The sequence below is a fragment of the Sitophilus oryzae genome, unplaced genomic scaffold, assembly GCF_002938485.1.
Source record: "Sitophilus oryzae breed Bouriz unplaced genomic scaffold, Soryzae_2.0 scaffold_907_pilon_pilon, whole genome shotgun sequence".
Classification (NCBI taxonomy): domain Eukaryota; kingdom Metazoa; phylum Arthropoda; class Insecta; order Coleoptera; family Curculionidae; genus Sitophilus; species Sitophilus oryzae.
The window spans coordinates 474,063-498,685 of NW_022147536.1; the positions used below are offsets into that span (position 1 = coordinate 474,063).

At 31.7% G+C, this 24,623-nt stretch overlaps 1 protein-coding gene across 1 annotated transcript in view; it reads left to right on the forward strand.

Moving 5' to 3' along the window:
• Positions 1–24,356, forward strand: part of LOC115890676 — a 298,050-nt gene extending 273,694 nt beyond the window's left edge. Inside the window, exon 2 of the mRNA XM_030910978.1 lies at positions 21,839–24,356. Within this exon, the coding sequence (XP_030766838.1) occupies positions 22,299–24,356 (2,058 nt within the window). The 5' untranslated portion in view covers positions 21,839–22,298. The remainder of the gene's footprint in view (positions 1–21,838) is intronic.
• The last annotated feature ends 267 nt before the right edge of the window (positions 24,357–24,623 follow it).

The following is a 24,623-nucleotide window of genomic DNA, read 5'->3' on the forward strand; positions in this document are numbered from 1 at the left end:
TATTTTCAACACACAATTTCAAAAAATCGCAATACAAAAGCTCGAAAATTTAGTTAAGACGATATTATATAAAATAATGAGAGATATTATGATAATTACTGTCAAATAATAAACGACGACGTTGCTGAACACGGCACAATGTGACCAACATAGCGATAATAAAATTTGGTTTAATCAAATTTTTGCAGCTTTAGTCTAAATAAAATATATATTACAAACAATTGCTCTAAAAAGTAAAATGCAGAGCTGCACGGTGTCTTACACTTTAAAACAAATTTAAACATTTTTTCAAAATTTAATTTAGACGTGCATAGGAAAAAGTTTTGCGATTACCGTATATTGTTAGTCTACGTAAAAATATTCCTTTATAATAAAGAATTTTTCTTTCTTTTTGCCTGTAGGAAAGTACAGAATTTAAGTTTTCCAAATAACTTATTAATTTACATTTTTTTTTTCTAGTACTAACTCAATTTATAAGAATCTATATAATCATCACCCTATACATTAACTTTTATCTTACACTCTTTTTTAATTTTTTTATGTCTCAATTATTTATACTTGCTTTAGTAAATGATTGCGTTGTGTGTTTTAAAATAACAAATTAACTAATAAGTGTTATTGATATAAAAAAGTTTAAAAAAATATAATGTTGAAATAAGATGGTTGCAGAATTTTGTAATGTTGGAAATTTTATGGCTTTGATGAAATGATTTCCGCTGAGCTTTGAGCTTAAAATTGTGTATTATTTCGGTTAATCTGAGTATAAATTTAACTAAATTAATTTGCATTTAATTGTGAGAATATTATAAGATATGGCTTGAAGTACTTATAAAAGAAACATAATTATATTCAAATCTTGAATGCCCATTTATCTAAAGAAGAAAATGTCCGACCAATGTGTACTAAAAGTCAAGACCTATGCATGCGAAACCTGTTCACCATCTGTACACTTAAAACGGACATTATAAGGAAACTCGAAGTCGTACAACGCCCAATGGAACGAAATAGGCTGGGAATAACCAAGAAAGACCGTAAAAGAATAGAGTGCATACGAAAAAAAAAACAGGTAATAGATGTCATCAACAGAATCAAATCCCACAGGTTGCAATGGACAGGACACCTGGCAAGAAGAGCGGACTACAGATGGACTACAAAAATACACAATACAGTATGGTACTCACGAGAAATTAAGAGAACTAGAACCAAACCTGAGATAGGACCATGACACAAATTAACTACAACAGATGCGAAAGAAAGCGACTGCATCGGAAACCGCTCGGCAAACCCCACACGCCTGTAGAGTGGTGTAAATACACCAGTCGTTTAGTCCGGAAACCTATGCTGTGTCGTATTCGCTTGCTGGAATGACATAGTGCGTGGTTATATGTTTCTTTTTAAAAACGGGTGTAGGATTTTTGTTGAACTTTTGAACTGGTAGTTCTAAGTTTTGGTAATTTGTATATCTTATTTAAAATGGGATACAAATGTGTTTATTTATAAGGAAAAAAAAAGATATTTATAGTATTAAAAATTAATTTATTTAACAAAATTTAATTAAAAATGTGACAAAATAGTACCTTTCTATTGGTTCTATCGGACTTTTTTCGACTATATAAATCTTTATTTGTAAACTTTAATACATAAAATATTTTCAATCTAATAAATCATTTAACGATGTAAATAAGAGGAAATTTCTCACATGGGTGGTCAAATTCTATAGTTTTCATTATATCAAACAGCCTCTGAGAAATGTTTTCAACTCAAAATGCCTTTAATTATGTTTGACTACATCAATTAAAAGGATCTTCAAATACATCAATGTGATATTTGTCTAAAATTTGCAAAAGAATCCGAATCTCTGGATAACTCGAAATTATTTACCCATTTAAAAGCCTTTGATCATGAAAGTGGAAAAATTTGTTTATTTTATTTACTGGAAATGGAATAATTATTTATATTAAATTTTGATGAGTTTTGCACTGAAGAAAACATTCAGAGGCTGTTTGATATAATGAAAACTATAGAATTTGACCACCCTTGTGAGAAATTTCCTCTTATTTACATCATTAAATTATTTATTAGATTGAAAATATTTTATGCATTAAAGTTTACAGAAAATAAAGATTTATATAGTCCAAAAAAGCCCGATAGAACCAATAGAAAGGTAACTATTTTGTCACATCTTTAATTAAATTTTGTTAAATAAATTAATTTTTTATGCTATAAATATCTTTTTTTTCCTAATCTCCTACGAACTGAAATAATATGACGAGCAATCTATTAAATTACTGTGAGATTATATGCCTCGGTAACATATTGGTGCAGATTATTTTCACCCAAACAGATAATAACCCAAACTATACATTGATGCGGATTGTCTATGAACTCTTTCTGAAGCTCACAGAAACCTGAACGCGTAATTCGGTGTTCTTTCGCATCTGTTACAGGTAATTTGTGACCATGATATTAGTAAATTAGCAGGGATAACTTGGGCCAGCATAGTAACAATTGACAACAATATGCGCAATTACAAAGAGAGTATCTAAATATGTGAGGGAGGCTACATTGTATATGGAAATGGTTGAATAAGCTGAAAATGATGATGATGATGATGATGTATGAACCAAGACATATTGCAAATACAGACATTAATTTATGTATTATTATTTAAAATAAGGCAGTAATTTAAAATTTAAGTTATACTTTGTTTCATTTTCTTCCCTCTTGAAACTCCTGCGGATATTGTGTGTTATATGGGTAGAGTTTCAAGAGTTTTTTTTTTTTGGTTAATATATAGAATGTCAGAATGTCCCATTATAAGATCATCTTATAAAGACATCTATAAATAGGATATCATCCAAACATCCTGACATCCTGTAGATGTCTCAGAATATAATATCCTATGGATATCTCTGTCGTATATCTAATGTACATCCAGCTGAGATATCCAGACATGCTCATGATAATAAAATATCCTAACAATATCGTCTAGATATTTAGGAAAAATAAATAATGTACTACTTTTTATATTACATAAAATGCAATAAACCATACAGATAGATATATATTACGTCAAGGCAACAAAATATCCTGTTGGTATCTTCTGGATAACCTGGATGTTTATGAGCTTGGCCACTCCCAGTAATACAGAGAATTTAAAATGCCTGCGCAAAAATTTTCCCACAATCCATCTCGACAGTTGTTTATTTTTGATGGTTTTTGCATTCTGTATTATTCAGTTCTTTGATTTAGTGAGATTCGAGGTCAATTCGGTCGTTTGTCGATATTGAATGGGCTTAAAATGACTGAAACTAACAAAACTGGTTGAGTTTGACTTAGTTTTTTCTTATACTCATAGTTCTAGCCTTGTTCTAGCAGAAATTCTATCCTATCCTCAACTAATGTCGAAAAACGACGAAAAACTCAGGGTCTCACATTGAAGAATTTGTGACAAAATTATAGGTGAAAATTTGTTGAAAATCGCTTGTTCTTTATCCCTAAACCCATTTTCGTGTTTGATCTATTCAAACAGAAATCCTATTTTTGGGTTTAAATTGTGAATTTCTGGAATGTGTGGTGTTAGAAATTATACTAATTTCCGTTTTTTTTCGATGGTACAGTATAAATTGAAAGCTCTTAACTCATATAAATAAACTTTTAAATTTTGACGCAAAATTCATTGACATAATATGTAGGTATATTTTAGAGCTGTTAATAAAAATATCCAATGAATAACGTCAAAATGTGGCTAAATGAAACTAAATCACGAACGTTTTTACTATAAACTAAGGATGAAGTAAGTATTGTCAAATAACAGTCCTCATATAATGTCCTAAAAATATTCTATAATGCTCCCAACATCATCTTTGTATTATCCTGGAAATATCCCAAATAATTGTAAAACGCTTGCCTAGGGATGTCTTGAAGATGACTTTTTTTGTCCCATCTGGATATCCCATAAATATCCTCCTCTGGTTTTTGGATATCCCTAAGATATTTACTATATCCTTGGTGGATATCCTCAAGATATCTATAGGATTGTGTTGTGTTATATGGGTAAGATAAATAAACAAAATTATATTTACTTTATATCAAAGGTATTGCTAATCTGTCAATGTAATGCACGTTAATATATTCAAATTATACAATTTGTTATTGTGTTTTAGTGAAAATAATATGTATCAATGACCATATTAATCGTAAAAATAACAATGAAGCAAACTCATATTATTGTATATTGTAAGACGGCTATTGTTTTTAATGATTGATTGTATTAATACGTCATATTAATTTCACAATTCGGTATTACAACAGTTGTTTCGGAATTAATATTTGTTTATGGTAACAATAACATATTACTATAAATAATAATAATTTTGTAATAAATACGATTTTTTATGTTCTTCCTTGATATGTTCTATAACTATATCTACTATGTCTTTAAATTGGTTGGGACTGAAATTGGCTCGGAAATACGTCTTGAGGGAAAATAATTGACTAATTTAAATTATCCAAAAACTCGCGAAGAATTGAAATGTTCACTTCTCGTTAACACTGAACATTTTCTAGTGATTTTAACAAATTCGCAAATGATTCGCAAATGATTACAAACTGGTTTATGAAAATCAATGTAATTTGGTGTAATAGTATATTAATTATACCTAAGACATAGGGCGGCGCCCAATGGTGGCGCCTCTCATACGCCGTGGAGGCTTCAAAAAGAACAACAGTTTGTAACGCGGGGTAAACAGCTGACCCAAATTCTGTACACTAAATCTCCTAAAGAATTCCGGAATACCTCCTGGGAAATCCCATATATATTTTTTTCTGATTTATTCCTGATACTGTTGAGCATAGGAAATTTGTAATTAGTTTCAAACTTTACAGAAAGTTGAAAAAAGTATCCAAAATCGACTCGATAAAAAAGAGTTGGGTTTGGTTTGGTTCGGCTCATTAGTTTTTTTTCACAACAAAGGGCCGTCCTCTGCCGGAAACACTGCGACCTGTGAGGCCTATTTTTGCTTTGCTCATTAGTTTGGTCGATTCCTATTCTTAAATCATCTATCTCTTCCTCTTTATTTTCAAAAATACTTTCTTCGGCTATTTGCGAATCATCAATGACAGATTCAGCTTCATCACTTACTGCAGATTGTTCTTCTGAATTTTTTGGTATAGTGGTCGAGTTCCATGAAAAATTTTCAACTTGCATTCCCAGCTTTTCAGTTACAGCAAGTGCTGCCTGCAAAGAGTCCATCACAATATTCTCAATGTATTGATCAGTAAATGCATTTTCAATATCTTTCACATCATTATTTGCACTCTGCGCTTCAATTTGTGCATCGTTTTGGCCCTTAGAACGAACTCTTTCAAATCTTTTCTGCTCTCTTGGGAAACGTATTATAGCTCTTAAATCATGGGTAATATTATTAATCGATCTAATTCTGTCCAATCGTTGCAGTATGTCTTTAATACTATAATTTACTACCGTAGATTGCGTTGTTGTCATGGACCTTGTGGCTCGGAATATTTTCTCACAGCTTTGACTGCTAAAAAGCAAAGGAAGGAACATATCCTCTGTGAGGTTTGGATTTTCTCGAAAATGTATAATTAAATTAATCAGAGCATGAGCGTTCAACTCGATGCATGTGTAACATGAAATAAAATGTTCTCCAATTTTCTTATTATTCATCATATTAGCTATTTACGCCAAATACGTAAAAAAAACACACAATACCATAAATTATATAACCTTATTTTTAAATCCAAATTTTCTTCCAAATAGGAACATATAACTAAATTCACCATTCTTAAATGTATTGTTATTTTATTTATTCCTTGGTTCCTGCACCCTCAGCAACAGTATTAAATAATTCAAGGACTTCAATGGAACATATTTTTTGAGCTGCCTTAAAATTAATTTTATCTTCCAATTTTAGATTAGTCCTAGTCCGCAGCAGTTCAGTCGAGAATTCAGTGTTATTTTGCTTTCAGATAATAAGCTTCTTAATTTATGTGTTTTTGTATAAAAAACCAATACACCGAGCAATACACCAAATATTGTAATCCTCGCCAAACTAATTCAAACAGAAACAAAAGCGCGGGCACCATTATGACGTCACTGGATACTAATGGCATCTGTTATATGTCATTATTATTAAAGAAATGTCTATGTTAACTTTGATTTTATAACCCACCGACGCGACGTCATCAAATAATGACAGGAAAACGACGCGTTTGCAGTAAAAACATGCATTTTTTAATCGCTTATATTTCGGATAGATCTTTTTTTAATTTTCTACTTTTCGTCTGTGGGGCTTTTGTAATTAATTATTTGTAAGCTTCATTCAGAACCTCGCAATTAGTGGAATAAATTAGTAGTTTCAATTAGCGTAAAAATTTATTCCTTTAATTTGAATGTAAGCATTCAGAACGTCAAAATTAGTGGTAGACATTTTCAATTAGTAGGAAAAGTTATCAAACTTTTAACTTTTCCACTAATTATACTTCAAAATTTGCGAGAAATGTCATATTGGTCTTTCATAATCTTCCGTCAAGAGAAATTGTTGTTAGAAATCAAAAGTTGATTGTTTTATAAAACCTGTATACTTCCTGGGAAATCCTGTACACCTCCTGGAAAATCCACATACTTTTAGGAAATCCTTTATACTTCCTGGTACTTCCTAGGAAATCCCGCGTACTTCCTTTCGAATGTACACCTACCTCCTGCAGCTGTTCACCCCTCGGTTTGTATTGAAATGAAATTTTGTGAGCATATGTAGCACATTTTAAAAATATATATCAAAGTTTTGTTTTTTGTAATGGACCCTATTCCCTATATATTAATTGATTTTCGGATTCTGGGAGAAAAATAAAGATGAGTTTTATAAAAGACTATATGACTAAAATGTAAGGTTTTTGAGATATTTAACATTTTCTAGAAATAAAGAACAATTTTTAAATTACAATAAAAGCTACCTAAATTGGAATTTACCCGGTATAACCTAATATGTAGTTAAATTAACTATTGTACTTTAAGTCAAATTAAAACTTGATCCAGTAAGTTATACAGGATGAGACAAAATTAATATTGAACATTGGTCACCTTCAAAAGTATGTTACTCTTTTATTTAAAATGGAACACCCAGTATATTCTTACGATATTCAATGGAGAATTCATGTCTCTTCAAAATACTATTAAGCTTACCTATCCCTCAAACAAATATTTTCTTAGATATTTTCATTTACATGATTTGATCTGAGTAGATCTTTATTATTTGATAAAATCTAGAGTGGCTGTGATATGTCTGACGTTACTTCAACATGGCTGTCTAATTAGCAGCGGCGTGCGGTCCATGGAAGCGCGGGAAGCGCCGCTTCCATAAACTTTTTAAAGATAAAAAAATAAATAGTTAAACGTTAATAATACTGTTATTTTATAACAAAAGATTAATTTAATTTGTTAAAATTATTTATTTGAAACCTTACATAAACGTATCTAGTAAATTTAATTAGCCTCTTACAGCATGGATGCGCGCCTGGGAATCGCCGCCGGTCGCCTATGCTTCCTTCATGTAGGTGTTATTGACCTCGAACGCAAACGACAAATTTAAGCCGGAAAATCGCGCACAGTTGCTAGCCAAGGCAGCGATTTTTCGGTCGCCTTCCTCGACTTTTAATTTATCGGGACGGGTTCGCTTGCGATTTTATAGGTAATATTATAATAAATTAAATCCAAAATTTTATGATGATGTTATAGACAAATTTGCAATGGCTGATAGACGAATAGACCTCAAATACAATAGGTGCCTATCGCGCGTCAAGTGCTTCGGAAAATTAATTTAAAATACCGTATTTTAACTATTATAACCATAGATCTAATTATAACTTTATGTGTTTTTGTTTGTTTAACAATTTTTGATAGAATTTTAATCGAACAATGGAATTGTCCTCGGAACTTTCAAAGGTAAGTTTTTTTAAGAAAATGTAAAAGTAATGTCTCGAGATAGGGTTTTTTACCGATTCGCTTCCCCGCCTATAATTGTCACCGCACGCCGCTGCTAATTAGCCCAACTTTAAAAACTAGTTATCATTTTGTGTCAGTTAAAACAAAAACCATTCTCAGAAATTTGCCGAAAATGCAAACTTATCCTACATCAGAGAGAATTGATACGATTCTATTAGTTGGTGAATGCAGTGTGCATTTACCAATTAATAGAATACTTAAATGCTCCTGATTTTATTTAATCTGTTTTTTTATGGGGATATGTTAAAGACAGTATTTACAAAACTCGACCAACTAGTGTCGACAACATAAGGGAAATTATTGTAGCTGCTTTTCGAGGTAGAACTCCACATAAATGCCTTTTAAAATGAAAAGATCCTTTTGAAAAGACAATCATTTTATGCAGTTAACAAGAAAGGAAGCATTTTGAGCATTTGATTCTATCTAGCTAATTTTTGTCGCATAATTATAGGTTTATATCTAGTTTTAATTCTGTAATAATAAAAATTATTTACTGATATAGATGCTTCACTGATATAAAATTTATCACATTTGCATTTTGCTTTTTGTATTAGATTTTGTCTTTGTTCTTTAGTATTATTAAGTTATTAGTATATTGTTCGGGATATTCAAATAAGGGTACTCGTACCTATCTACGACATTAGAAAAACACGAACAAGATTAAGTATCAGAATTACGTGTAAAACAATTGATTATTCTGCCAGTACGTATGTATCATCTACCGAAATTCTAATTAGCAACAGAAACCTAATAATTGCGATAACTAATTTTGAGCAAATAAAAACTGGTGAGATCTGATTTATATTACATGACAACTGATTATGCTGCCAACGCAAAATTGAAAGTATTAAAACTGCATTTATCTTGTTAAAGCTACACATTTTGGTATCAGTATTGCACATACTGGTTTCAATATTTGGAAATTTATTTTGAAATTATGATACTCTAGTTATATTTGAATTGATTTAAGCAGTACAATAATAAATTATTAAAATAGGTCTATATGAATATTAAGTTGCTAATTTACATACAGATTAAATTAAGTCACTTTAAAATGTTGATGTTGTACATACACTTAGATGCAAAAAAAACACAACGGAGAAATTTTTCGTCAAATTTAAAGTGTTACATTTTTGTTATTTTTAGCCCTATTTTTAACAGTTGCACAAATGATGCTATGTTCGACCTTTTTAATAATATATACTCTAGCCTGAATAACCATCACTCTACAGCTACAATTTTCTGTGATTTCTCTAAGGCTTTCGACTGTGTAAATCATAATATCTTAATTAACAATTGCAATACTATGGATTCAGGGGAGTGCCACTCGAATGGCGAAGTCGTATCTTGGCAACAGAAGGCAGCTTGTGAGGATTGATACGTCTATGTCTTCTTGTAAGTCTATAGAATGTGGTGTCCCTCAGGGTTCAGTACTTGACCCAATGTTATTTCTGGTGTTTATCAACGACATTGCAAATCTAGACATTAGCGGTAAAATCTGCCTTTTTGCGGACGATACTAGTTTCACTTGGAGCGGCACAGATGCTACGGCACTATATGAGACTATATCCAGTGACTTACGCACCATTAAATCTTGGTGCGATTCTAATCTCCTATGCCTCAATCTATCAAAAACTAAAGTTTTGTCATATAAAAGTACTATACAACCTTTTGTACTTAATAACACCACTATTGGCGTCGTGGACTCTGTGAAATTCTTAGGACTTGTTGTAGACAACTCGTTAAAATGGGACTTTCACATCGAAGCTCTATCAAAGAAACTAAGCGCTGCCTGTTTTGCGCTAATTTCAGTTTCTGAGGAACTTAACTTCTCAACGTCTAAAATAGCCTACTATGCCCTTTTTGATTCACATCTTCGTTATGCCCTTCCATTCTGGGGTACTTGCTGTGCAACAAAATTTGATTGTATTTTCAGACTTCAAAAGAGAGCAGTTCGATATTTATTGGGACTGAACAGTAGAACTCACTGCCAAGATTTCTTTAAAAATTTCAAAATACTGACTCTTCCTTCTTTATTCACTCTTCGTTTGCTTAATCCGCAGAGCACATATCTGCTATTCCCGAAAGGCCATCTCATAACTATCCAATTAGGAATGCGGAGCAAGATCTTTATCTGCCAACCCCGAGCTCAGAACTAGTTAAAGGTTCAATACTCTACAATGTCAAAAAAATGTACAATCATCAGCCTTTGAATATCAAGTCGCTTTCATTCTTTCCCGCATTTCGCAAAGCTCTAAAATCATACTTACTGGAGAGAGCCCTATATACGGTAAACGACTTTTTTGTTGATGTTTAATTATGAACAATTTTGAATTTTAAAATTATGATCATCTCACACACTGGTCAAAAGTCAAGTATTTAATATTTTATAACTCTAAAATTATATCTATTTACCGCGTACTGTTCAATGCCAATTGTCCCAATTGTCCATGTATATTCTTTCTGTTATTTTAATGACTTAAATTTATTTGAATTGTATTATTTGTATTGTGTATTTTTTGTTGTTTGTATTTTATTTGTGCTTTTGTTTGTTTTGTGAGTGCTTTGTCGATGAAGCCGTTTTGGCTTGTTGTACAATAAAGCGTTGTTTGTTTGGTTTTTTGTTTTGTATATAATTATATCAACTTTAATTCGTAAACTAAGTTTCTTATACACTTTAGTAATAGGCATATTATACAGGGTTAATCGAGGGGTTGTTTTTTTACCCTAACTTTAAAACACCCTGTGCAATAATTTCGTTTGTAAATTTTTTTAAAATATAATTTTACGATCAGAACAATGACTCCTGAGCATTTTATTTTTTGATTCATGTCAATACATGCTTTGATTAATTTTTAAGAGCGGAATGAACTGATCACGATCAATTTACATTTTTTTCAATTATCATTACTTTTTAATGTAATATTTTAATATGACGAGATGGTTTTGGTGACTATTGTCGTAACGTCATATTACGCTGAAATTGAATTTAAAGAATAACGATAGTCCAGTCCTGGTCTTAATAAACATTAATAACAATAACAGAACCAACGATATTAAAGAAAACATCTGTAATACTCAAGTATACAAATAGAAAAAAAAATTGTAAAAAAGACCCTAATACTTTGTATTGCCTTCCTTGGATGCTATAACTGCCTCTATATGTCCGTTTATACTGTCATTGAGGCTACATTTATCATATTGCGTTATGTTTTCCCATTCTCCTTTAAGAACGAAGTTCATTTAATGAAGCTGGTACCGTTTCGCGAGCTCTAACCCTCCTGCCAAGCATTTTCCAAACGGTGGATATGCTGGGCACTTCATAGTAGTATACAGTTCATAATAATCACCAAAGTCGCCTTACATACTGAAAAGTAACTTCAAAAAGAAATGATAATTGAAAAAATTGCAAATTGTTGGTGGCAAGTTTATTTCGCTCATAAAAATTAACCAATGCATGTATTGACATGATCCAAGAAGCAGAATGGACAATATGGTTCTGACCGTAAAATTATATTTTAAGAAAATTTACACACAAAATTATTGCACGGGGTGTTTTAAAGTTAGGATAAAAAGTTAACCCCTCGATTAACCCTGTATAATATGCCAAATACTAAAGTTTATAAAAAACTGAATTCACAAATTAAAATTGATATTACATACAGCTTGCTAAAAAATCCTGAAAATAGGGCTAAAAATAACAAAAATATAACACTTTAAATTTGACCAGAAATTTCTCCGTTGCGTTTTTTGCAACTGAATGTATAATCGAATCAAAAACTTATCTATAAATTAGAAGCTTTCAAGTCCTTGTTGTAGTTCATGCAGTTTCTATTTTATTATGTATAAGTAAATATTTTTCAATATTAAATCTTTTAACAATTACTTTTTATCAAAACGTTCAATTTTACAAAAATTGATAACGTCTTTTGGCACGATTAAAAAGTATATCGACAAGATTGACCTAAATTTTTAATGGGTTATAAACTGATTCTTGCTACTAAATTACCGATAGTGATATGATTATTTATACTTATATCTCATATATATATATTATAAAAAGAAAATTATTATTTTAAATAAATTTGTAAAACAAAATAAATCATATCAGTGTCTTAATTTATGCGGAACGTTTTAACAAGTTATCAAATGCGAAATTTTGATTTTTAATTGGAATTTTGTTAATTCCAATTCTGATGTAAAATCTGGTTTTATTTTATTTTTTCTTGCGTTAGATTTGTTTTTCAAAAATAAACTTAGATTTTATTGCCTAAACTGTTCTTTGAACTCTGCTAAAATATACTTACTAAAAGAAATGAGGAGAAAAGAAATATAGTTTAATATACAGAGTGAGTTTTCGGAAACTATTGGAGATAGAGAGTCGGTTAAATGGGGAAAGAATTGCAGTTTTGTGGGATCATAAATATGCGCCTATCAGATTTTTGAAAAAGTTCATGGCTTACTAGATATTTCGAATTGGCCATACAGTTTCTAGGATACGTTGACCGGTGGACGTTACTTACGTTTTTTAAAGAACGGTTTTAAAGACATGTTAGAAAAGTTAAATTTAGATCTCTCTCTTCAGTCCTGACCCCCATTAGGGAGTGTAGTGGTCAGCGTAACATCATGGATGATTTTTCTCCATGCGCCTCTGTCTTTTGTCATCTTGATGACATCGTGCATTGGCTTGCTACAGCTAGTCGTGATCTGGTCTATCCATCGAGTTGGAGAGCGGCCACGTGGTCTACGTCCCTCCACCTTGCCTTGAATTATGAGTCTTTCCATATTGTCCGGACTTTTCCTCATTATATGTCCAAAATATTTTAGTTGTTTTAGTCGAATTTTACAGGAAAGCCTGTTAGTAATATTAAGTTCATTTATAATGGAAACGTTTGTACGGCGTTCAGTCCATGGGATACGGAGCATACGTCTATAACAATACATCTCGGTAGCATCGATCTTCTTACGTTCCGCCTGCCTGAGAGTTCACGATTTGCAGCCATACGTCAATATTGGGAGTACCAAACAGTTGACTAGCCGGTTTTTGGTGGCTCTTGAAATCTGGCGGTCTTTCCAGATCTTGGTCAGTCTCCCAACAGCTACCTTTGCCATGTTGCACCTACCTCTTCTTCCGATGTGCCTGTATTTGTCAATAGTGATCCCAGGTATACGTATTACTTAACGACTTCAAAGCGGTCGATATGACTTATATTTGGATGGTTGTTATGTTGCCTATCAACTATCATAATTTTGGTTTTTTGCGTATTTAGTTCCAGACCGAGCCGATTAAAGTTATATACTCGCGCATTAATAGAGTGGTTCCAATATGACTTTCATTATGACACACCACCCCCCCCACAGTGAAAGAAATGTTAAAAATTATTTATATCATAATTATGTAGACTCAGGGATAGAAAGAGGTGGACCAATTACCTGGGCCTCCTCGATCACCTGACCTATCCATTTTAGATTTATTATGCGGTATGGTTAACAACAAGGTTTACAAAAGAACGTATGAATTAAAAGAGACACCCGAAGAGGCGGTACAGGAGAAGTTTAATTAAGTCGACCGGTCGTTCTGTGAGAATAGCTAGAAATTCGGTTTTAAAAATATGCATTTATGTACTCAAAACAATAGCGGTTTTTTGAACATTTGCTAAAATAACTTCAAGTTTATGTAGTGATATTAGATTTTTTTAGCTTTTGTTTGTGTAATGTAAATTGTAAAGAACTGTTTAATACTATAATTAATTTTCAATTATAGTATTAAACAAATATTATATTAATTTTTTACTCACAACAATGGCGGAATTTTTAAACATTTTCTAAAATAACTTAAAGTGTATGTAGTGATATTATTTTTTAAGTTTTAATTTGTGTAATGTTAATTGTAAAGAGCTGTTTAATAATATATTTTGTCTTTTTATAAGTTGTAAATCATAACAAAATAAGAACACCATACCAACTAAGTGAAATTAGTCAAGAAAGATAAGAATTGGCTATAACTCAGTTATTTTTTGAAAAAGAACATATTATAGCTTATATCGCTGAAAAGCTTAAAAAATGGCGCTTTTTATGAAGTCATGGCCAACTATGATTTCCATTTAAAAAAACCTATGTTTGTGTGATATGTCAAAAATGACAGGCTATAGAAAAAAATCGGAGAACACAAGCTCATTAGGGATGTGATTATCCACAACTTTTATCTGAAAACTTTTAGTCTAAAATAGATTATAATGTAATTAGGGACAATTTTTAAAATAGCCAAAATTTGTTTTTTTTTTCGAAATATCTAGTAGGTAAGCAATGAACTTTTTCAAAAATCTGAAAGGCGCATATTTATGACCCCACAAAACTGCAATTCTTTCCTCATTTAACCGACTCTCTATCTCCAGTAGTTTCTGAGATACCCATAGACAACATCGTAGGAAACTCACCCTGCAAATTCAATATATCTTAAATACAGGGTGGTTTCTCTTATCCGCAGGGGAGGCTCCAAGGTGAGCGACAGTTTGTTTTGATATGCAAATTTAGGAGTATAGGTAGGTTAATTCAGAACATTTTTTTAAAAATATATAGATTTACCGGGTGTCCCACAAAAAAAATAAACCGAGGGGTAGGTTTGGTTATAGCATTTACAGACAAAATATATTTTTACTGCCAAGCGATTAATTGCCAATGGCTGCGAAGAAGATTGCCTATGTCTGCCATATTATTATAGACGACTGCCATGTCCAAGAAAATGTACATATAATTCCAACAGTGAAACACTCCTCGGAAAATCACATTAAAGTTTATTCTTCTGTAATGGAACACCCTATAATATTAATTGATTTTCGGTTTCCAGGAAACCATAAACGTGCGAGTTTCATTATAGTTGACTAAAATTAAAAGTTTTTGTCATAGTTAACATATTCTAAAAATGGAGAATAAATTTTAACTGTTAATAAAAGTTAGCTAAATTCTAATACGAGTATACCATCTGTATAGCCTTATACTCGTATTTAGTTGAAATAAACATTGTGCGATAAACCAAATTAGACTTGACTCGCAAAGTGAGACATAATTAATATTGAACAGTTGGTCATTTCTAAAAGCAAGATACCCTTTATTTTAAATGAAACACCCGGTATATTATTCCATTATTTAATGAAGAATTCATGTTTCTTCAGAATATTATTAAGGATGCCTACCCTTCAGACAAAGGTTTTCCTAGTAATGGAAATAAAATGCTTCCCTTCTTGTAGAGCGCATAAAATGATCCTCTTTTCAAAATATTTTTCTGCATTAAGAAGCATTTGTAAAGTAGTGCTTGGAAGAGGAGCTACAATCCTTTTTGTATGTTGTTTTTTTTCAGTAGATGCTGGAGTTTTGGAGCACCGTTTTTAACGTATCTCCGTAAGGTTAAATCGCGAGTATCTGAGCATTATTTTAATGATGAATTCTCCCTGCATTCAAATGTATTCCGCAAAAGTACAAGACGTGAACTAACTAACCACATACTCCTAAAAGAATAATTCTTACTGATAAATAAATAAATCTTTTCAATATATTTATGAACTAGCGTGTACCAGCGACTTCGTTCGCGTCGAATTAATCATTTGTAGTGGTGATGATAAAGCAAAGCAAGAATTTCCATTAGCATACAAACTGGATAAAATTTTCTCACATTTATGTCAGCATGACAAAAAACCATAGGGCGATATTATTATATAACTTGGTAATATTTGAGGGGTAGTTTCATCTCGTTGGAATTTGACTTTCGAAAAATCCGTTTGCCAAATATAAGCTTTTTACGTCAAGCAGTTTAAGCAGAATCGTGGTTAAGAAATTACCCAACTTTTTCGAACAACCCTGTATGATTTTTTAAAAAATTTCAAAATATGTAAAAAAAAACAAATAAATTATGCTTGTCCAAGCGTTTTCCCGAAAAACTAACCGTTTTTTAAATAACAAATATTGTAATATTTGAGGGGCGTTTTCACCCTCTTGGAATTTGAGATTCGAGAAACCCCTCCTTATCGACCTTTACACCCCACAGTCAGTCCGTTTGCCAAAAATCAGCTTTAAACGTCAGCAGTTTAAGCAGAATCGTGATTACCCTGTATAAATTTATAAAAAATCTTAGAATATGTAAAACAACAAAATAAAACATACGTGTTTAAGAGTTTTTCCGAAAAACTCAACGGTTTTTAAATAAAAAATATTTTAATATTTGAGGGATAGTTTCACCCCCTTAGAATTCGAGTTTCGAAAAATCCCTTCTTATCGAACCTCTACACCCTAAAGTCAATCTGTTTTCCAAAAATCAGCTTTTTACGTCAAGCGCTTTAAGCAGGATCGTGATTAATCAATGACCAGATTTTGCGAAACATCCTGTATAAATTTTTAAAATATCTTAAAATATGTAAAAAGCAAAATAAAATATACGTGTTTAAGCGTTTTTTCGGAAACTTGACTGTTTTTTAAATAAAAAATATTGTAATATTTGAAGGGTGGTTTCACCCTCTTGGAACTGGAATTTCGAAAAATCCCTTCTTATCGAACCTCTACACCCTAGAATCAACCTGTATGCTAAAATTGAGCTTCTTACGTTGAGTGGTTTGAGCAGGATCGTGATTAATCAGTATGTCAGTCACTTAAGGATTTTATATATTAGTATAGATTACAATAACAAGCAGCACTTTATCCTCATTTATCAAGATTCAAGATTGAATGGTACATATTTTTAAAGTAATGTGTTAATTTTAACTGAAACAAATCATAAGGATGAAGGATCTATACCAAATAATTTAAGGTTAGATAACACCAGAGCTACTAGTGACGAATCCCCAACATTCTTCATATTGGTACTTCTTCCGAATTACGTACTGATCGTATGTTTGTATTGATTAGAGTTGCATCATCCTAGATTTGTAAATAAGAAATATTTATGTGTTATTTTTGGGAGATATAGTTTTCCATTAAATGCTCTGACGTAAAATAATCTTTCGAAAATTATATCGATGAGTTAATATTTTTGGGTATTCCTCATTACAATATATTTACAAATAATATAATCATTTATTTTATATTGATTAATAAATGTATAATTTATTTAATTCATTGTGAAGTTTATAAATTATATTATTACGTGTACCTACCTAGAAAAAATATATAATTTGGTAATTATAATTAAGTAACAGTTTTAATGCTATCATATCATCTAATCATTGTAAATAATACATTAACTAAATATTAAAAAGAATCGAAAAAAATATTTAGATATTTTTTTTTTATATATCTATTTCTATTTTTTGACGAGAGTTCCAAAAATGGATAGTTGTGGATAAAAGAAAAAGGCCGATTAAGGAAGTTTATATAATTTAAAGTATTCATTTCATATCATCAGTGGCGGACTAAGCCTGTCGGAGGCCCGGGGCGGCGAAGCTAATTGTGGCCCCCGGTCTGTTTAGATAATGATATACTTCTAATGCACATTTTGTAAACATTGAACAACGTATGTATAATGGTTGACAAAATTCAAGTATTTATACAGGATGTCCCAGGCTAAGCCTGCGTTAGAAGTTTCTAGAGAACTACAATATCTAGATATGAGATTTTGTGCATATCATTTTTTCACAATGAGATCTATCGATTAAAAGTATTTTCAATATGGCGGCACTTTCGGAAGTACCGGAAGTTGACAGCAACTTTCTTATTTTAAATGGGTGACTCCATTTTTTATTACATGCTTAAATTCTCCGTAAAATTTTATGAATTTTGATATTAAACACTCTATACCTAACGTTAACCGTTTTTGAGAAAAAAAAATATTTATAATTTTTCGAGGAAAAAAACTGCCTGTCAAAAATATGTATATAGCTTAAACGTCAAATTTAGTGATTGCCACAGCCACTGTACCATAAAAAGAAGACATGTGGCTATCTATGTCAAAAATTAAATTGTCCGAATGTCATATAATAATGGCCGCAGGTGTCATGGAATTGAGCTATTAAAAAATCATCATAAATCATTTTTTTTTTCAAATGGAAATCACTTTTTTTATTTCACCGTGAAAATGTTTTCGTTACTTTCGTTTTTAAAATGTGTTACTTTTTGACTATACTTATGCCTATAACAGTATATTATCGATCATCATTTTCAAGCTAAAAATACGAGATATATTTATATAAATACACTTTTTAAACTTTTAAGCAGGCACTAGTTATAATATAGGAAATTCAAAAAATTCATTTTCTGACAGATGGAAATGAATTGTCTGACTGTTTGACACTTAATGTCAAAGGAAGCTAGATAAAATCAAGAAAAATATATACGTTTTCAAACTAAATCTTAAATAACTTAAAATCGATTTATTTTAGGTATAGGCGGAATATGTCTAGTTAAAACGTAACGAATTGGAAAACCTTTTCACTAGTGAAATAAAAAAGTGGGCTTCCATTTGGAAAAAAATATTTATGATAATTTTTTAATCGCTCAATTCCATGACAGCTACTGCCATTATTATATGACATTTGAACAATTTAATTTTTGAAATACATAGCCACATGTCTTTTCTTTATGTCACAGGGGCTGTGATAATCACTAAATTTGACTTTTAGGCTGTACAAATTTTTTTGGCAGGTAGTTTTTTTCGTCCAAAAATTTTAAATATTTTTTTCTTAAAAATGCTTCCAGGGAAATACCGCAACAAAATATCGCGATTATGTAAGTCCTCCAAGATCCGAGGGGCCCCTTCGCTGTCTCACGCCCGTGGCCGCCGTTATACTAAAGGAAAATGAAGCTAGAATATAAGTTATGCTGTGCATTGGTTGTAATTTAAAATATTTATTCAGTAAAAATAAATAATGAAACCATTGAAAAGTAACTTAAAAGCTAAAATAAATAAATTCAGTTTCAAAATATATAAAAAATAATAATTATTCGATATTTTAAACAAAGAAAATTATCCCTTGATTTAATTTCCTAAATAGAAAATGCCATTCACAATTATTGGGACCTGATAATTGATAATTAAGTAAATATCTGCTTCCATTTATACTGTTTACAAACTGCTTTATAACTACTGAACACAATATTGGCCTTGTTTGCCAGTTGAATAAAAAATTACTTATTAAGATTCGGAGGCCCCCTAAAAGACGGGGCCCGGGGCGGACCGCCCCTTCCCCCCCCCCTAGTCCGCCACTGCATAGCATTTATAATATGAAGTCAAAATCATGGACAGACAATAGCAGACAATATGGTGAAGGTGAATTAATATAAAAAGTTATTTAAAATTTTTAGTACTTATATTAAAAAAAAATTCTATTACACAATTAACTATAGCTCCATTCTAAGTAAAGTTTTTTCTAAAATTATACATAATAAGAAAGATAGTTATTATTAAATTGATACAAAACTACGAAAACAACATAAAATTACAATTTTAACAGAAATGCAGTATATGACAAAATGGCGAAGGATTTTTTAAATATTCGAAAATTAGGTTTTATTTAAATTTTATACATTTTATTACAGAACGAAAACAAATAATTGTGAAAAAATAATGGTGCGATTTGGGTTTTTTCTATAAAATTATTTGGTTGGTATAGAGGAAACATTTTATTATTCCCTTTTTAGCCAAATTGCAGCCGTTTTTTTTGTAGAAACAAAAATAACTGATAATAGTCCTATTTTTAGTCAAATAAGTATACCTATACCTAGTGCTAATATATTTAACATAAGATTTTTAATAAATTGTAGTTTTTATTGTATTCCTATTTTTTTCCCAAATTACTCAATTTAATACAGGGTGACTCGGCTTCCGAGAAAGCTCCCCAGCAAGCAAAATTTATTGCTGGAACATTGCCAAAACTTCGCAAAGCAAGGTGTAACATCGCTTTTTTCATTGTAGGGAGGTTTATGCAAGGTGGCAGGGTAGCTTAATCTTCCGCCAAATTACATTGCAGTGCAAGGTTGAAAAAAATAATGTTGATGCAAGTTTATTGAAACCTTGTCACAGCCTCGTGAGAATATTTCACAATATTATTGAGACGTTGAAGAAAGTACTAATTTGAGATGTATTAGCAATATTGTTAATTTCAACGTTTTGTTTATGTCAATACCACAAATTACCTATAATTTGTGTCAATACAATATTGGTAAAATGATATTGTACCTATGTTTCAAAACTTATTATCCATTAAACTTTCTATTTTGTTATAACTTATTAACTGACTTATTGCTAAAATAATATAGCAAAAAATAGATAATGTTTGCAATAAAAAATCATTTCATTAGCGAAATTAGCAATTTTATGTTAACAATAATATTCGCAATAATACATCAGTAATAGGTTATAATCAACAGAAACATTAATGGGTATTAAATTGTAGACTTTCAGATAGGTATAAAATATTTTACTAATATTGTATTGACGAAAACATAAACAATATTGATAAAAATATGCATATCTCTATATCCAGTTGCTTAGAAAAATTAAAAATGCTCGGTAAATATATCCCTACCAAGAAAGTCGAATTTGTCAAACGAATTGAAAAAACAAATAAAAACTAGAAATTTATCACTTACTCGTTTCAAAAATATCAAAAATACTGTCAAGTACTGAGAACTTACTGATCTTTTCGACTGCTCATTAAATAAGGAATTACTCAACTCTGACCTCTGAGTCGAATTTCTAAAAAAAAATCTTAAAGTTGATGAATGTCTGAAATAATACAAAATATATATTAGGTACAGCATAAACATTATTATATATTTCTTATTCAAAAATACAAAAGGAAATCATAACATTAAATATATATACAAGGAAAGGCAAACTTATATTTTAATTGATTTTATGGATCTTTCATATTTTGTCTTCGCATGTTGAATTGTCTTATTCATGGTTTCAAATTCATCTTCGGTAAAGTTTTGAAATCTATATCCAATCATTTCTAAGAGAAACTTACCGCGTGTGACAGTAATTTTTGAGGCTACTTTATGTCCTTATTTTAAAAATCTCAAATGATTATAACATCATATTATTGAGAATAATTAATACTGAATATTATCTGTGATTTTATCATTAGATTGATATACTCGTATCCTTGTTTTAAGTATCTATCTACTTCAATTTTAAGTTGGCTAAAAGCTAACCTAAAACATAAAATTTATCTTAAAAACAAACTAAACAAAATTTGTTATACTTATTCATGGCTAAGCATTATTAAAACACACATAATAATAAAATTATACTTACATTTACATTCGTTAAAATCTCATTCGAAAAGCATAAAACGTGATACCAAAAACGTAAAAAAACAAGTGCGCTAACCTAACTTATACCGTATGATCGAAACAAAAGGCGTTAGCTATGAAAAGAAAATCACTGTCATTTTATATGTAAAATTATATAGGGAATGTCATCGATATTCATTTCCAAGCTAACTAGACGCCGTTTTTTTCGATCTTATGGCATATTTGTTATATTATTAATTATTATTAACTTGCGCGGATCTTTCATTTGAATGTTTGTTGCAATGTTGCAGAAAAAACGTTTTAATTACCATTCAAAAACAATGTTTCTGTAGCAAGGTTTCATCAATCACGACACAACATTTATAAATCAACATTACAAAGCAAACTGTTTGGAGATTGACTGCAATGTTGCAAATGTAATGTGAGGTTTTTTGCTTGGTGGGTCTATATTCGAATTTTGGTTTGGGTTGATTTTAATTTTATTTTTGTTTTATAATATCTGGGCAATGGTAACACACATTTTGAAAATATTTTTGTCAACATACAGGGTGACGATAAAATGGTCTTTATTAGGTAGGGGAGGTCGGGGCATGATGACGAACGGGGCAAGATGACGAAGTACTGATTTAAAGAAAACTGTACATCCTAAAAATCCCATTTATTTTTCTATAAATTCCTTTAGGTGTATAATACGTCGGGTTACACATAGATGGAGCTATAGGTTTTGCATCGGGTTTAAAAAATCATAACCGCTTTTCACACCTGTTAGATGTAAACATCCAGCTCCAGAAAATAAGCAATTTCGCAGGTTTAAAGAAAAATAGAAGCCCCTTTCATAGTTAATCTTGATTATTGTGGACATTTTAAATATTAGAAGGTAAGATACAACCTAATTTCACTTAATTAATAATTTAATTTTTGCTGTTTTCTAAAAAATGTTTCCTGGGGCAAGTTGACGGAGGCAAGATGACGAATTCGTCAACTTGCCCCACTGTGTATAAAATTAGTTAAATTCATTTTTTGATGTTTTTAGATGGTAAGAACTTATAAACACCGTACAGATAGACGCTCTTGGTCAGAAGACGTGCTTATTGCCGCGTTGCACTCTATTTTGCACGACCATAAGTCAGTTAATGCTGCCAGTATTGAGCATGGAATCCCGGAAGCAACATTAAGACGTTATATAAAAAAGCAAAATAACAACGAACCAATTCCTCTTAGTGGTGGGAGATTCAGAAGAACGTTTTCTGATGCTCAGGAAGCTCAGTTTGTGACCTACCTAACTGACCTGAGTATTAGAGCATTTGGAATTACATCAGTACAATTTAGAAAACTAGCCTACGAATTCGCTGAACTTAACAACATAAACCATCAGTTCTGCAAAACCACAAAATTGGCAGGCACGGACTGGCTTAAGTCGTTCATGAGTAGACATAGGATAAGTCTTAGGACCCCAGAGTCGACTTCGCTGGGACGATTATTCGGATTTAATAAAGTTGAAGTAACTAGATTTTTTGAGTTACTTAGAGAAACTAGATTAAAATACAATTTTACTGCTGACCGCATTTATAATGCAGATGAATCGGGATTATCAACGGTTCCCAATAAAAAGCCAAAGATTTTATCGCCCACTGGTTCTAGGAGAGTATCAAAAGTTGCTAGTGGTGAGCGTGGAAAAAACACCACCGTTGTATGTGCCATGAACGCCCAAGGGAGCTACGTTCCACCCTTTTTTATTTTTGGAAGAGTTAGGATGCGACCAGATCTTTTAAATGGATGTCCTCCAAACTCTGCTGGTATAGCTCAACCCAGTGGATGGATGAATACAGAAGCCTTTGTCCTATACCTTAAACATTTCGTGAAATTTGTTCGCCCAAACACAGAGACACCCGTATTGTTGATCGTTGACAATCACTCGTCTCACACTTCACTGGAAGCTATCAATTATTGTAGGGATAATGGAGTGGTTATGTTGGGACTACCCCCGCACAGTACCCACCGCCTACAACCGTTGGACGTTGGGTTTTTTGGACCTCTCAAGACTTTCTATAGCCAGACTTGTGATAACTATTTGGTAAACCACCCGGGAAAACAAATCACCGATAAAGAAGTTGGTAGGTTGTTCGGGCAAGCTTATCTAAGGGCTGCAACTGTGGGAACAGCTATAAAAAGTTTTTCCGCTTGCGGCATTGAGCCTTTTAATGCTGAAATCTTTGGAGATTCCGATTTTGCGCCTTCTATGGTGAGTGAGAGGCACGTAACTGCGGACAACGAGTTCTTAAGCAGTGACGATGAACCACTAGCAGTTCCTGGGTCTTCAGGCTCAAATAGAATTGATCAAGCCAAAACAAAAAACAATGAAATACAAGATGGTAAACCACCAGCGGTTTTCAACAAAACTGAGCCAGAAAAGCTTGTGAATTTAATTCTCCCAGGACCCTCAGGATTGAATAAAATGGATTCTGCAAAGAATAAAAACTATGAAACACCAGATGTTGAACCCCCATTGCTTTCCAAAAAAAATCAGCCGGCAAGGTCAATGAATTTGTCCCTTCCTGGACCTTCAGGCCTACAGCAAAAAAAATCTGCAAAAAACAATGAAGCACAAGCTCTTGGCACTATGAGTTCATCCAGCTCCAGTCAAACAATCTCTAATGTTGATAGTCGAGTTACGCTACTTGAAATGAGACCCTTTCCCAAATATACACGTCCCATAAAAACTACCAAAAGAATTAAACAAAGGGCTTCTGTTATCACCTCAACACCCAACAAAGAAGAACAGGAAAGAAAAAACAATGAAAAAAACTTAAAAGAAATTAAAAGAAGGAAGGTTGATTCTGTGAAAGTCAAGAGAAATGTATTTCAAGAAAATCGTGAAAAGCAGGTAGGAAAGAAGAAGAAAACTAATGACATTTTTTGTCCTGGCTGCCAGGAATCCCATATTGAGCCTCCTACAGAAGACTGGATTCAATGTAACACGAACCGTGCACAGCCTACAAAAAAGATGGCACATATACCTGCGACATTTGTTTATAATCGTCATCGTGCCCCTATAGGCTCGTCATCTTACCCCGGTACTGGGGCAAGTTGACGAAAATGCACTTTTTTGTTTTTTTCTTTATATTTTTTCAAGAGTATACTTTTATTTTGTTTTTTATGTTTTATTATGTAGGTACCTGAATAAATGTACTAACAGATGAAATGGGATCTTTTTTTTTAAACCCGTTAGTTCATGTTTTGGAGCCTTTTGTATTTTACTTCGCCAACTTGCCCCGATCTCCCCTATTCACAAGCGATGAAATCGCGAGTGAATTAATTTCGGGAGACGATAATGCAATTTTATCGTCGTGTATAAAAC